At 49.5% G+C, this 12,740-nt stretch overlaps 1 protein-coding gene across 1 annotated transcript; it reads left to right on the plus strand.

The window, feature by feature from the left end:
• The first annotated feature begins 3,566 nt into the window (after positions 1-3,566).
• LOC144160543 (tubulin delta chain-like) lies at positions 3,567-11,885 on the plus strand. The gene is made up of 6 exons (XM_077691810.1): positions 3,567-3,694; positions 3,766-3,829; positions 6,351-6,647; positions 9,393-9,630; positions 9,841-9,978; positions 11,437-11,885. The coding sequence occupies exons 1-6, from the start codon at positions 3,567-3,569 to the stop codon at positions 11,883-11,885; spliced, it is 1,314 nt and encodes a 437-aa protein (XP_077547936.1).
• Positions 11,886-12,740: the final 855 nt, after the last annotated feature.

Here is a 12,740-nt window from a genome sequence, read left to right on the forward strand (position 1 = left end):
ATCTCCGACCTAACCTGAGGGATGTCCTTGGCAGGTGCGGCTGCACATTCCAAATTTTAGAGAGAGAAAAAAAAAACGTCGCAGACAGCCCCACCTGCCGGCACTGCTGGGCGCCTATCCAGTCCCTGCCGCACCTGCTGTTCGAGTGTCCGTAGTTTGCGGCAGGTAGGCCGGCGACGTTGGCAGCACTGCGGAGCGACCGGCAGCTGGACGAGCTGCTGCGGCCGCAGGGCTGTGCCAGGGAGCGGGACGGGGTCAACGAGGCTCTGGGCGGCTACCTAGAGGTATCGGGACTCATCACAGCACTCCGCTTCCTGGCCCAGTGACTACGCAGCAAAAACTGGGCGAGGGCCTGAGAAACGCCGTTTTTTAGATGCAAAGCATCTTTTGAGCTCGCCTTGTCCGTCCGTTGTCCGGCGTCCACCTCTTCTCCTCGTACCCCTCTCCACGCCAGCTGTAATAACGCCGCTCTCCTCCTCGCCACTCGGCTCGTCTCGTGCCGGCTAAGGAAGACACCGGCAACACTGTCGCTCCAGAAGCCCTTAAAGGGGAAGCGTGCTGGTCTCGTGCCGGCCCAGAAAGACACCGGCGACACTGTCGCTCCAGGAGCCATCTTATGGTCGGGGCTATGTCCCTCCCTTCTTGCGCCGTCCACACCCCCACTGCACATGCGCGTCTCTCCTCCAGCTGTATAAAAGCAGGTGCGCGCCCTGCGCCTCTATGGCTGCGCAGCGTTCAGTCTGCTCCGAGACACCGCCTGCGCCGGTTCTGCTCCGGTGTGGAACCTACACGGAACCCCCATGCTTTGCATCACCACATAGTTCCCTTCGGGGAGATGGTGTAATTTTTTTTCTTTTTTTCTTTTTTTCTCTCCTAACTTTCTTGGTGTGAGTATGTGTATGTGTTGGCTAGTTTCATTAATCATATCTTGTACTCTATCTCCCCTTTGCCTCTGTGTTAGTTAGTTTTTTTTTCACTAATCATATATTGTACTCTATCTCTCCTTTGCCTCTCCTATGCACCTTTCTGACATCCCCTCCTCTCCCTCCCCACACCAGCAGGCGTTCCGGTGCCCACCCCTAAGTGCGGAAAAATTGCGCCTGCTGGTGGACCTTCCTTTCTTTTTTCTTGAGAATAAATTCATTAATTTACGCAGCTTGATCTGGTTATTTGTTGCGCTTATTATTAAGAGCAATACATATGCGCAAAAAAAAAAAGACGAGTTCCGAACAGTTGATTTTTCCTCCTGGCTTTTTCGCGTTTAAAAATTCTCCACGCAGCAACAGCAGCAGCGCTGCAAACACACCACGGAATCAGTGACCTCAGTCGTTAAAAAACTTTAACAGCAGAGCTGCATTATATAGGCTACGTAACCCGCACCTCAGAACTCCGACTGAACGTGTCTTCGAAGCGCGATGAGTTCCATAGCTTCTTCTACGGCCGCCAGACAAACTATCTACCTCTCATAGATACTGTTTCCTTCTCGATTCTGTGCCCCCTATACTGCCCTCTTCTCGCAATGCGTTGTATACACGTGTACCCATGACGGGGTGAAGTAATATCCTCGTGCAATTTTAGAATCAATAAATAATAAACAGCGGCAGTCACTGAATGGAAGAAGCAGCGGCGCAACGCGTAAGAGACAGAACGAAGCCATTCAAAAGTGCAAGCAGAAGCTGATCGTGAAGAAAATCGTGCCAAGCATCAAGGCGATGAAGCCTTTTATGAGAGCGGGACCAAATCAAAGCCTGTAAGCGTTCGACTGGATGCTCTTACGTTCGGGACCATTACAATCTGTACCCTTAGCTATCCTCGGACTGTTGCCGAACCATAAGTTAATTGCGGTGACACTACCGCTGTTAACGGACTCGGTTAATTCAATGTTGATCTGTCGGGACCGAAAAGGGAGGGATTTATGCGTTTCGTGTTGGAGGCATTTGGCTTGCGATGCCATGCAGATCCAGCCCGACAGACTACGACGCGGCGAACGTGCATCGATTTGACATTATCCAGGAATGTCTCTGCAGCTGCCCGTAAGCTGGGCAGTGTATATCATGGCGACAAAAAAGCCATTGTGACCGTCCTTACTGATTACAGCGAGTGATGTAGTTACGGCCACATCAGCGCATCATGCTTCAGAGACACGCGGACGCTCGGGACTTGTATCTGAATTTTGCAGTAAAGGTGATGGCCTCTCTTAGGTCGGGGTTTTTCGTGGGTCTCCGGGTCGATAAAGGAGGTTGAAGGAGAACGGAGATGAAAGCGAAGAGAATGAACGTGAGCCCTCCGCTCACGTTTCCCCCGAGAAAAAAAAAAGTAACTTCAAAAAAAAAAAAAAAAGAAGAACAAGAAGAAGAACGCGGCACAGCCACTCACGAACCGCCTCCCATGTGCCACTTTCTGCGGGCCATCATAACCATCGTCACTGGGCTGCCCAGAGAATATTCACACTAAACCTTTTTACACCCTTCTCGGCCAAAACGGGTGTAGCATAAGTGTAAAAAGGATGCTGGGAGGCCATACACCTTTTTTTTTTAATCTCAACACACTTACTCGTAGCTCTACACCCTTTTTGTGTGGAAGAAAGGGTGTTGACCAACTTAAACAACCTTGGTTTTTGTTAGGGTGTTGAAAGGGTGGGAAAAAGCCGTTCAGCTGATGACTGAATAAGGCTATGCATGCATGTATAATTGCACTGAGAACTTCAAGGCATCCCCTCACGCGTTCCTACCCACATCTAAGAAAGGTTCAAAAGCAAAAAAAAAAAAAAATGTTGGTCTGCAATGACCGCTCGTCTCCATATACGGTACGTCTCATGGCCAAAGTTGAGCTTTGACACGTGAAACGATAATTTGAACTTTAAAGTTAAAAAGACTATGTGTATACACTAAACGTTTTTACACTTTTATTGCCTAAAAAAGGTGTAGTAAAAGTGGAAGAAGGGTGTTTGGTATACTCATTGCTCCCGTTTTCTTAGGTGCCAACACCCTAAGTTCTAGCTTTGCACTTTTTTTTGTGAGGCAGAAAGGGCGTTGACCGACTGCGACGCCCTTGGTTTTCTGTACGGTGTTGAATGGGTGTAAAATAGGTGTTCAGTTGCAAAAAAAAAAAAAGTGGAGCTCGGGGTCGACCTAGATTCTTCAGGTTTTGCTAAGTTTTGCTAGATTTTGCTAGCCTTTGCTAAGTTTTGTTTGATTTGACGACGTTCTTGCTAGGATGCAGCAGCACAAGGCGATGCAACAGCACGTGCAATTTTTTTAAGTGTTGATTTATATTGGTTTCAACACTTTCTGGTGCTACATCTCATGTTCGGGCAGTTTTTTTTTTGTTTATATTGCACCCTGAACCCGTAGTCTAAATGCATTTGTTAAATGTATTTCTTTAATTACTGAGTATATAGTTTCTCTCGGTGACCACATCTTTCCTGGCCAATCCCCTGCATGTGTGGGTATGAGTCTTATCATCTGGAACCACCACCACCACGTGGCGCGTGATCACCGCGATCACCAGCAGCCACGAGCTGGGTTGCGCAAGTGCCGGCGGCCTGGTGTCCAGAACGTAGCGCGATGAGCAACGTCGTTTTGCAGTTCGGTGGCTGCGGGAACCGCCTGGGCCGAGCGTTCTTCGATGTCATAGCCCGAGACATCGCTGCAGGCGAAGGACCGCCGGACGCTTCCCTTCTGGCTAGTGACCGGTGAGCATCTCTTGAGCGCTTCCGCCATCCAGGTGCCACGAGCTCTGATGGCGGTGCTTTTCATGGCGCAGGTTCTTCGTGGAAGAGGATGGACTCTCATACGCTAACGCTGTTCTCCTGGGCACCGACAGCACGGTACAACTTTCTTGCCACTTTTAATTCTGGGTTTCTTTCCGTCGAGTAATCTTGTATTCTGGGGTGAACCACATTGCCGTGGGCGCCCGCAACAAAGTGAGGAGGGGTACAAGCTCCCCCTTGTGCCTGACTTCAGTGTTGAGAGCTTTACTTTTATATTTAAGACCGGTGAGAGGTATGTTCATGAATTTGCCAAATTAATAATATTGTTACTGGCCGGCATGACACAGGACATGAACCATGTGAGACGCGAACGATGTATTCACACTATTTACCTGGCGGCTATCACAGAGCCCACACAGGCTTCGCGCGCACACAGCTTCTTCGTCGGCGATGGTTGAGACCACAGCGGTACGCGCTTATATTATACTGCCCCCCTGTTCGTCTTCTCGTGACAATATTCACCCTCGTTGCGCTAACTTTTCGTCCTTTTAAATGGGCACCAACTGAGTGCCCATTAAACGGTGGCCCCCTTTCGACGGTTTCGTGGACTACGGCGCACAGAGCCATGGTAATACAAGCGCTAGACATGTTGGTGTTTGCCTTGTACCCTGCAAACTTCCCCCATTTCAGAAACATATTCCGTGACGAACGGTATGAATAAATTTCATAACCACCCTTTGTAAAATGTTTCAGATCATGGAGCCACAGTTTATATTTGTTTTCGCGCGCTTTTGCGAAACCCTCGTTCCGTGAAGTCGTCCGCTTCGTAACAGTGCCCTGGACCATAGTTTCATACTAATATATACTAGAGGGAAATCTTTCTCTGCAATCGCGGGCCGCCGTGAGCGGCGCCATTGCAGCTAGCGGCGTTCCTCGCCTGCTTGGCTTAGATAGCCATATGGCTTCTTTTTTTGTCTCGAAGCCAAGAACAACAAAAAAGCTAACATTTTTTTTCGTGTTTCGTCGTCTTGGAGCTTCTAAATAATCACTGACAAATAAATCTCTTTGTAGCTTCAATTTTATAATAACAAAACAAATTTGAATATTCTTTTACAGTAACATTGGTGCTTGTATGCAGCCAGAGGCAACTTTCCAGCCTGTGCATGAGCCATGCCAAGGACAAGTTGAACGTGCCTGCCCGGTACATGACAGAACGCCCGCGGAAGCGCGGCTCCTCTAGACGGGGGCGCAGATTTCCCTCTAGTATATATTAGTATGAAACTCTATGACCTTTACATCCCGCATTCCGTGCTCAGCAGCAACGCTGCGAGGGGCCAAGATATATTAGTGACGAGCCCGGATCTATCTGACGACTCCGCCGCAAATCTCGTCGATAGTCATCTGCCGCCCCTGCCACGTAAATGGCTCTGTTCTCTCCGTCGCTCACCTCTCATGCTCTCCCCCTCACATATCGCTCCTTCCACGATAAACCGGGGGAGCTGTGCTGAAGTCGATTGAGTTTTCCCAAGTTCCACTGCTTTCGCCATCTAACGGAACCTTTTCTTTCCTGACTGTTGAATTTTGAACACCGCCACGAGGTCCAGGCTCGCGTGAGCTCGTTTTTGTGTCTCTGAGACAAAATATTGTTTTCAACGCGTATTTTTCATTCGCTACCGTAAATATCAAGCAAACGTTTATTTGCAATTAAATAACACTACGGGTACCAGTTGTGCATTGATATCGTAGAAGAGTTTAGTGTTGAGCCTGTTGGTACATACTTTGAAGAACGGTCTCCAATGTGCATTGATGTTTTGCCTAAATATGCCTAATGTGTTCTTTTTGCTCAGCAGTGTTGGCAAGTATTAAAATGTGTTTCCAGGTTTAGTGGTTTGGAAAAGTATTGCCTATATAAATTTTTCGTTCTAGTGTTCTTTTAACTTTTCGCCGGAAGGCTAAATCGAGGGACAGGCAGATATTGTCTGGTTTAAGTAGCCGCAGAAAGAATATCGCCTAGGCGCGCTATCTGGGCACGGCCAGACGCTGGTAAAAAAACATAACTAAAAATACATGGTTTGCGGCAATATAACACTGTATGTTGATGCTTGGCGGCAGGACACATGGCTAGGATCCATGGTTGGATGTGAAGGGATATAGTTCCATGATATCGGCCATCCCAGTGCCGAAAAAAGCCAGGCACCCCAAGGATAATGATCTTCCCAAATGGCGGTATAACGTTCTCTCACACTGCATTTTCACTTGGCAGTTACGCTTCCGTCATTATTCCGAGTAATGTGAGAAACTGCCACGTTTTTCGGTCCAATTTGCGCCTCCGCTTCGATACAATATTCCGTTGCATACATGCGTACAATGTAACATTGTCAATTGTGCAAGTCCAGCCACTAGTTTCGGAGAAGGTCCCCGACCCACGTGCTGCAGTCCAGCACTTTGGCTGCAGAACCAGTATTGAGACCTTGCATCCTATCGACGCATGTAGCAAGCGTGGAACAGAACCAGTATTGAGACCTTGCTACATGCGTCGATAGGATGCTGTTAAATATCTGTGGGAACGCTTTAATTTGACACTTTCACGTCCCTACACAGGGGGAGAGCCCGTACACGCAAACTCTGTCTTGCGCAGGTGCTGAACAAGTTGCAGCGGTGGGATGAGGCCTCGGGATGCCTGTGGCGCTACTTTGAAGCTCGGGTAGCGGCTTATCCGGCTCCAGGGGACAACTTCGGGGCCGGCTACAATGACCACACCAGAGAGTCCCTCTCCGCCATCATGGACGCTGTACGCCAGCAGACAGAGCGCTGCCCACGGCTCGAAGGGCTTCTCGCCTTTCTCTCTCTCGCCGGAGGAACCGGCACCGGCCTGGGATCAAGGGTCGTAAAGGCTTTCAAGGACGACTACCCACGCTGCCCCATCATAGCCACGGTGAGCGCTCTCAGTCCCGCTTCCGTTGACGAGCGTGCTTACGAGAGATCCCTTACCAAGACGGCAGTTGGGGGGACCCCTCCAGTTTTTTAACCGTCAACCGCGCCCCATATGGACGCTGGTCACTTCCATCATTCCACCAAAACATTCCACGGACCACTCAAGGACGCAAATAACCGTGCAAGCGGTGTGTGGATTGTGCAATGAAACTGGTGGGCAATGTAACAATAGTTCAGGAAAGGGCTCCAGGAGCAGCTGCGTTCTCTCTTGTGATGCCCGGTCGGAATGCCTGAGCATGACGTCTCGTTGAATCATGACGCCGGGGTCATTCTTCATTTTTTTGCTCCGTCCTCTTTTTTTTTCTCCCTAATTGTCTAAGATCCTTGGTCAATAGCACTTGTTGGGCCTATATTCAGCATTAAAGGGGCCATGAAGACATACAGCTTCCTTCAGTTTTGAAAGAAGTAGACTTTGGAAGCTCACTAAGCTGCATACCAGCCACGAAAGACGTTTTCATATAAAAAAAAAATGCCGCAGAATGCACTAGGGCTGCAAGGCTGGAGAAACAGCGCAGGTGGAGGTCAACCTAGCTTCTTTCGGTTTTGGCTAAGTTTTGTTAGGTTCTGCGATGTTCTTGCTAGGTTAGGCTAAGTGTTGAGGGGTGAGGCCAAGTTTAGCCGGATACTACAAAACCGTTCCGGCTGGACCTTCACACTGACAGCAGATCCCAGGGGGGGAGAGGCTAGGTTGACCCCAGCTCCGCTGTTTCTCCAGCCTTGCACCACTAGTGCAAGATGCGCCATTTTTTCCCGTTTTAGTAGCCCAAGAAAAACAATTACCTTAAAAATGGTATCGCAAAGGGTGTGCATACGCACATTCCCCTTGTGCTCAAACTCAAGCCGGCACAAAAGCGAGCTTCACTGTTAATACCGTATCTTCGGTGGTGCACCTTTACAGGCGGCGCAGTTTTTTTATGGGCGAAGCCCCATAAGGGCTGTTAGCGTCTCCTGTCGTCGTCGTCGTAATTTCCGTCTCGTGCAGTCACGGTGCTAAAACACCGGGAAGCTCGTTCACGCCTGGCTCTAGAACCTAACGCCTACTAAAAAAACACCGGGACACTCGTTTACGCCTCGCGCTGGAGCGGTTCGTAACGCGTACTAAAAAACACCGGGACACTCATTTACGCCTCGCGCAAGAGAGCTTCGTGCTTCAAAGACAAGAGAATTTTACAACAAAGCTGTATACCTCTACCCCCCAACGGTTTCATCTCCGTTGACAAAAACGCCACGGCGCCAAGCTCCCCAGGTTTCACGTTAGTGCAGATGGCCCGGGATTTTTTTTTGTATATATTTTTTGCTAACTCCACCGGACCAAGCTCAAGCTTAAACAGCTCCGCTGTTAAAAAACGGAAAAAAAATATTGAAAACTTTTCAAGTTTTGTGCCATAGCACGCAACATGGATGGGAGTGACGTGTTATCCATGGGCCGGCACTAAAACATTTTTGTCCGTGAGTTTACTACGTATTAGCATTCAAGGGACGCAATCAAACGGAGCTAGATGCCTGACCACGATGTTTCCTGGCGGCGACTAAGTCGGCGGCTGCCAATCGCACGAACAAGATTTTGTGATCTCATAGCAAAATCGCGGGCAAGGGGCTAGGGAGTCTCATCTGTTGAATATGTTTTCTTTAACATCTTGATTATTTATTTGAAGTTTGCGATAAAAGTTGCATTGTGTTCTCGCGACAAGACAGCCTTTTTAATGAACTAACTAAGGCTTGAGTTTAGGCGAGTTGGCTATACATTGCATGAAAAAAAAAACAGCGCAGGGACACGCACGAAAGAAAGGAAAAAGACAGTACTCGCGCTAACAACGCATATTTTATTGCGTTCTGCAATATATATGCAGACCCAAGTGACGTCACAACTCTACGATAAAGAAAAAGAAAAGGAAAAGAAAAGGAAAGGATCAGAAAACAGGTAAATAATTAACGTTTTACACACCGCTAAGGGCAACATTTTGATACTGCTAGCACTGATGCGCCAGCTATGTAGTCAAGTTCCTTCTGAAGCAATGGAACGGAGGGCTGACTACCGCAAGGGTCACCCCTTTTCACTATCGTGTATGCCTCAAAATTCGCGCGCGTGTGCGATCCCAAGTAGCGCTTTAGGGCCTTTATGTTTTCAAAAAGGGGTGGGGTGCACCCACAGGCCTTGCAATGGGAAACCAGGTGGCTGCCTGTGCCGACAGGTAAGGCGTACGCGTGCTCACGTAAGCGTTCGTTAAGGCGTCTCCCCGTTTGTCCGATGTACACTGCAGCGCACCTGAGGGGGATCTCGTAGACTACGTTGACGCGGCAGGGAACGAAGAGGGTGGCGTGTTTTATCCCGCATGCCGCCTTTGCAGGTGCCGCGATGTCCCGGCGCACGGACGCATTTTGTTTTTTTGCCTCCATCAGAAAAACGGCCACAGGGGCTAGAATTGATCCCGCGTCCTTTATTGGCTAAACAGTACACCGATAAAGCCACTGAGCCACCGCGGTCGGCAACGTCACTTGTCAGCTGCCGCTGTCTTTCACCTTGCGAGTTGCCGAAGCCCCCTGACTATTTTTCTTCTCTGGGCCAGAAAGGGTATCGGTTATTGACTGTATAACGATTAGAGTATTTCGTCCGAGTGGTCGTTTGAAGGCATGCTATTCGCGCTAGGAGACTCACCCTGCAGTCACACTTCCGGCTCCTCTGCAGGCTGTCTGGCCGTTCAGCTCCGGCGAGAGCCCCTTGCAGGCGTACAACACTGTGCTGGGCCTATCCCACCTGCAGCAGGATGCCGACGCCGTCCTGCTGTTGACCAACGCCAGCCTCCTCGAGATTGCTGAGAAGCGCCGGCGACCTCGAAGCGCCACATTGGACGACATGAACACGGCGGGCGCTCGCCAGTTGGCCTGTCTTCTGAGACCAAGCCAGGATGTTAAGATAAGCATGGGTATGCCGCGTCTGGCAAAAGTGGTGCCGCTTTTGATGCCCTCCCCGGAAACACGTTGAATCCGCAAATATCACCTCTCCGGCAACACAAACTATATGCGGACACCCCGGAAAAGAGTGTCGTGAGCAGTATGTTCGGGCGACCACGACACCACGTGTCACTGGCACGCAGGTGTGTGGTGAGGCCATACCAATCTATTTTCTTATGCAGGAGACATGACAGGCGAGTTGAAATGCGGGAACCTCATGAAATACCTGAGCCTGCTGCATGCGCCCTGGGTCACAACGTCTTACGACTCCTACAACTGGAAGGGCCTTGCCAAATTCCTGCGCAGGTCGCACCAAACCGGTATGGACCTCATCTGTTTTAATTACTCTTGCAGGCGTAATGCGTGGTGCTTAACAGTTGACCACGGTTCAGCCATAGACTGTACTGCACGTTCAGGCACTGCATGCTGTTCTACCGTTCCGGAGAGCCAGGATAGATGCGCGCCAACAAGAAATGTCAGGCCTTCTCGCTCATAGCGCACAATATGGCTTGAATCCGCGAAGAGACGGATCGCGATTCCATTCCATCCCTCGCTCCTCGTGTTAATCCGCACTGGAACATGGCACGATTAGTGAGGTCATGACCATCAGGATGACTACGGGTGCACAGCGAAGTACGGGCGTACATGCAGCCGTTCGTATATGAACGAATAATCTCCCACTTGAAGACTGTTCATATTCAATGACAAGATACACCAACGATAACATCAGTCAAGACAAAGACGGAGCATATGAAGCTTAATGTTTAATGAAGGCGGAAATTCCGCCTGTATATGTGTCGTACAATCGCAGTTGAGAAATGTTTGAGCGTCGGGCCATGCTTCGTTGTAAACAAGCTATTTACATTGAAACAGTTTTTTTACGAGCGTTGTTTCAATATAAACAGTGAATGTAAACGAGCGGCTTTCAGGTCACACAGATGCATCAAGCGGCAGGGCATTCGTGGGCGCAGGGGTGTATAACACATTACTTCTAAGTTATTTTCACGCAATGTATTACTAATAAAAGGTACCGTTTGTATTCAAATATAACTTAGATGACGGGCATTCACTCTAGATGTGCTCATCTCGACCGAACATGAACCAATGTCAACGATCTTACGCGACAAAAATGCAGAGAAACACGAAGAAAAAAAGAAATCGGAGGTTAAAACGCATACAAACACAAAATACAACGCAAAGGACTAGGACAAAAAAAAAAGTAGACGGGATGAGTCCTTCTGCTTGTTTTTTGTCCGTGACCTTTGCGCTGTATTTTATTTCCATGTTTAAGACATGAGCCAACTCGCCCAGCAAAGCATTCTATGAGCATAAAAATGCAGTCACCTCGTGAAATATGAGAAATTTGATCGAACGTGTTGACCTTTTGTAAGCTAACTATGTGACCATCGCGCTTCTTGCTTCGGTGAGTTACCCCCTGCGACTACTGCGTTCCAGCCACGTAACGTGAGAAGTTATCACAATGATGCGCTCAGTTTCAATAGTCTTCGAGCCTAAAAGTACTAATTCACGTATTCTCCGAAGTGCGCTCTGGAATCATTTCAAAGATCAACGGGAGGTCGAAATATACGCGACGATTGAGTATCCAGTGTGGGATTTTATCAGAATTTCTTAAATATCGAGTTAACCGTGGTTGGGGTAAAGGGACTTCATAGCGCCAATTTTTGTTGGGCACGTTTTACATTCATGGCTTTGCACTCCCTCTTTTGTGTCATACACCGTTTTGTTAAGTCTCCACCCGCATGTTGGCGACCGTGCAGCTGGTCCTGGGGGCAAGCCGATACGGTGCCTGGCCGCGCTGACTTTGGCGCGCGGTGAAGACGTGCTCTCGCTGGATCCGATAGACATCAAGCTCGACAATGTCCAGTTCCAGTCGACGTGGCGCAGCGCGAGGCGATTCCTGGCTGAGAACAAGACCCTGATGCTGGCCAGCAACGGGCACGCCTGCCTGCCGCTGCTTGCCCAGGCCGCGCGGGACGCGTCGCGCTTGTATGGAGCCAAGGCCTACGTGCAGCACTACCGAAGCCACGGCGTTGAAGACGATGCCATCAAGGACGCCATCGTCTCCATAAAGGGGGCCCTTCGCGACTACGTTCAGGCCTGTCCCCTGGAGGAGCCGACGCAGGCCGGTGGTGACACGCCGAGAAGAGCCCTACGAGGACGGGCCAGCTCGATTGTGCAGCGTGGTCGGCGGCCAACCCGGTCGTAACTTTCGCCACTACTCTCGCCCTGATTTTTCCATCAGTTGTGGTGGACTGAACGACATGTCCAAGTAGCATCCTGAAAGCGTGTGAAGCTGGACTGTTGTGGCGCAAGCCCCGAGAAGTGTTCAGGTGGTGAGGCACTGCGTTTGTCCTGGAGCAAACCTGGAAGGCTGTCCTGGAAGGCTGTCAGCAAAACAGTCGTCGGAAAGCCCCGAGCTTGGCAATACCCCTCGTCGTGTGAAGTCATTCAATTACCCGCGCGTGTGTGTGTGTGTGTGTGTGTGTGTGTGTGCGTGCGTGCGTGCGTGCGTGCGTGCGTGTGTGTGTGTGTGTGTGTGTGTGTGTGTGCGTGTGTGCGTGTGTGTGCGTGTGTGTGCGCGCGCGTGCGTGCGTGCGTGCGTGTGTGTGCGTGTGTGTCGATTGCGACTGACTTCGAATGTCGAAGTTGTCCTCCTGTCGGCCCTTGCTTGGGTTTTCGAGAGGTAGTCGTCGTTTGTTCATAGCACGCGTGTTAAAAAATCCCCAAGGTAGATAAAAAAAAATTCCTCTATGGACTTCAGTTTTGTGCGCTTTGAAGCCGAAAGCCTCTCCTGAAACGTTCCACATATACAAAATTATGGGAATACGGAGTTCTTACCTTTCCTCACACGGGGCCGCCAAAACATATTTTTGAGAAACATGGCAATAGAATAGTGCACACCCTACGAAAAATTGAACGCCGGTTTGATGACCACCAGAAACGCAAAATCTTTGTCCGTATAAATTCCGTATATACGGAGCATACGGAAAACATACGGAGCCTGATTTCGCCCTATATTCAAGATAAAAATACGAAACCCCTGCCAGACGTTCTTAATTTG

The sequence above is a fragment of the Haemaphysalis longicornis genome, unplaced genomic scaffold (assembly GCF_048455015.1).
Source record: "Haemaphysalis longicornis isolate Haplotype H1 unplaced genomic scaffold, Haemaphysalis longicornis Haplotype H1 scaffold_1, whole genome shotgun sequence".
Taxonomy (NCBI): Eukaryota; Metazoa; Arthropoda; class Arachnida; order Ixodida; family Ixodidae; genus Haemaphysalis; species Haemaphysalis longicornis.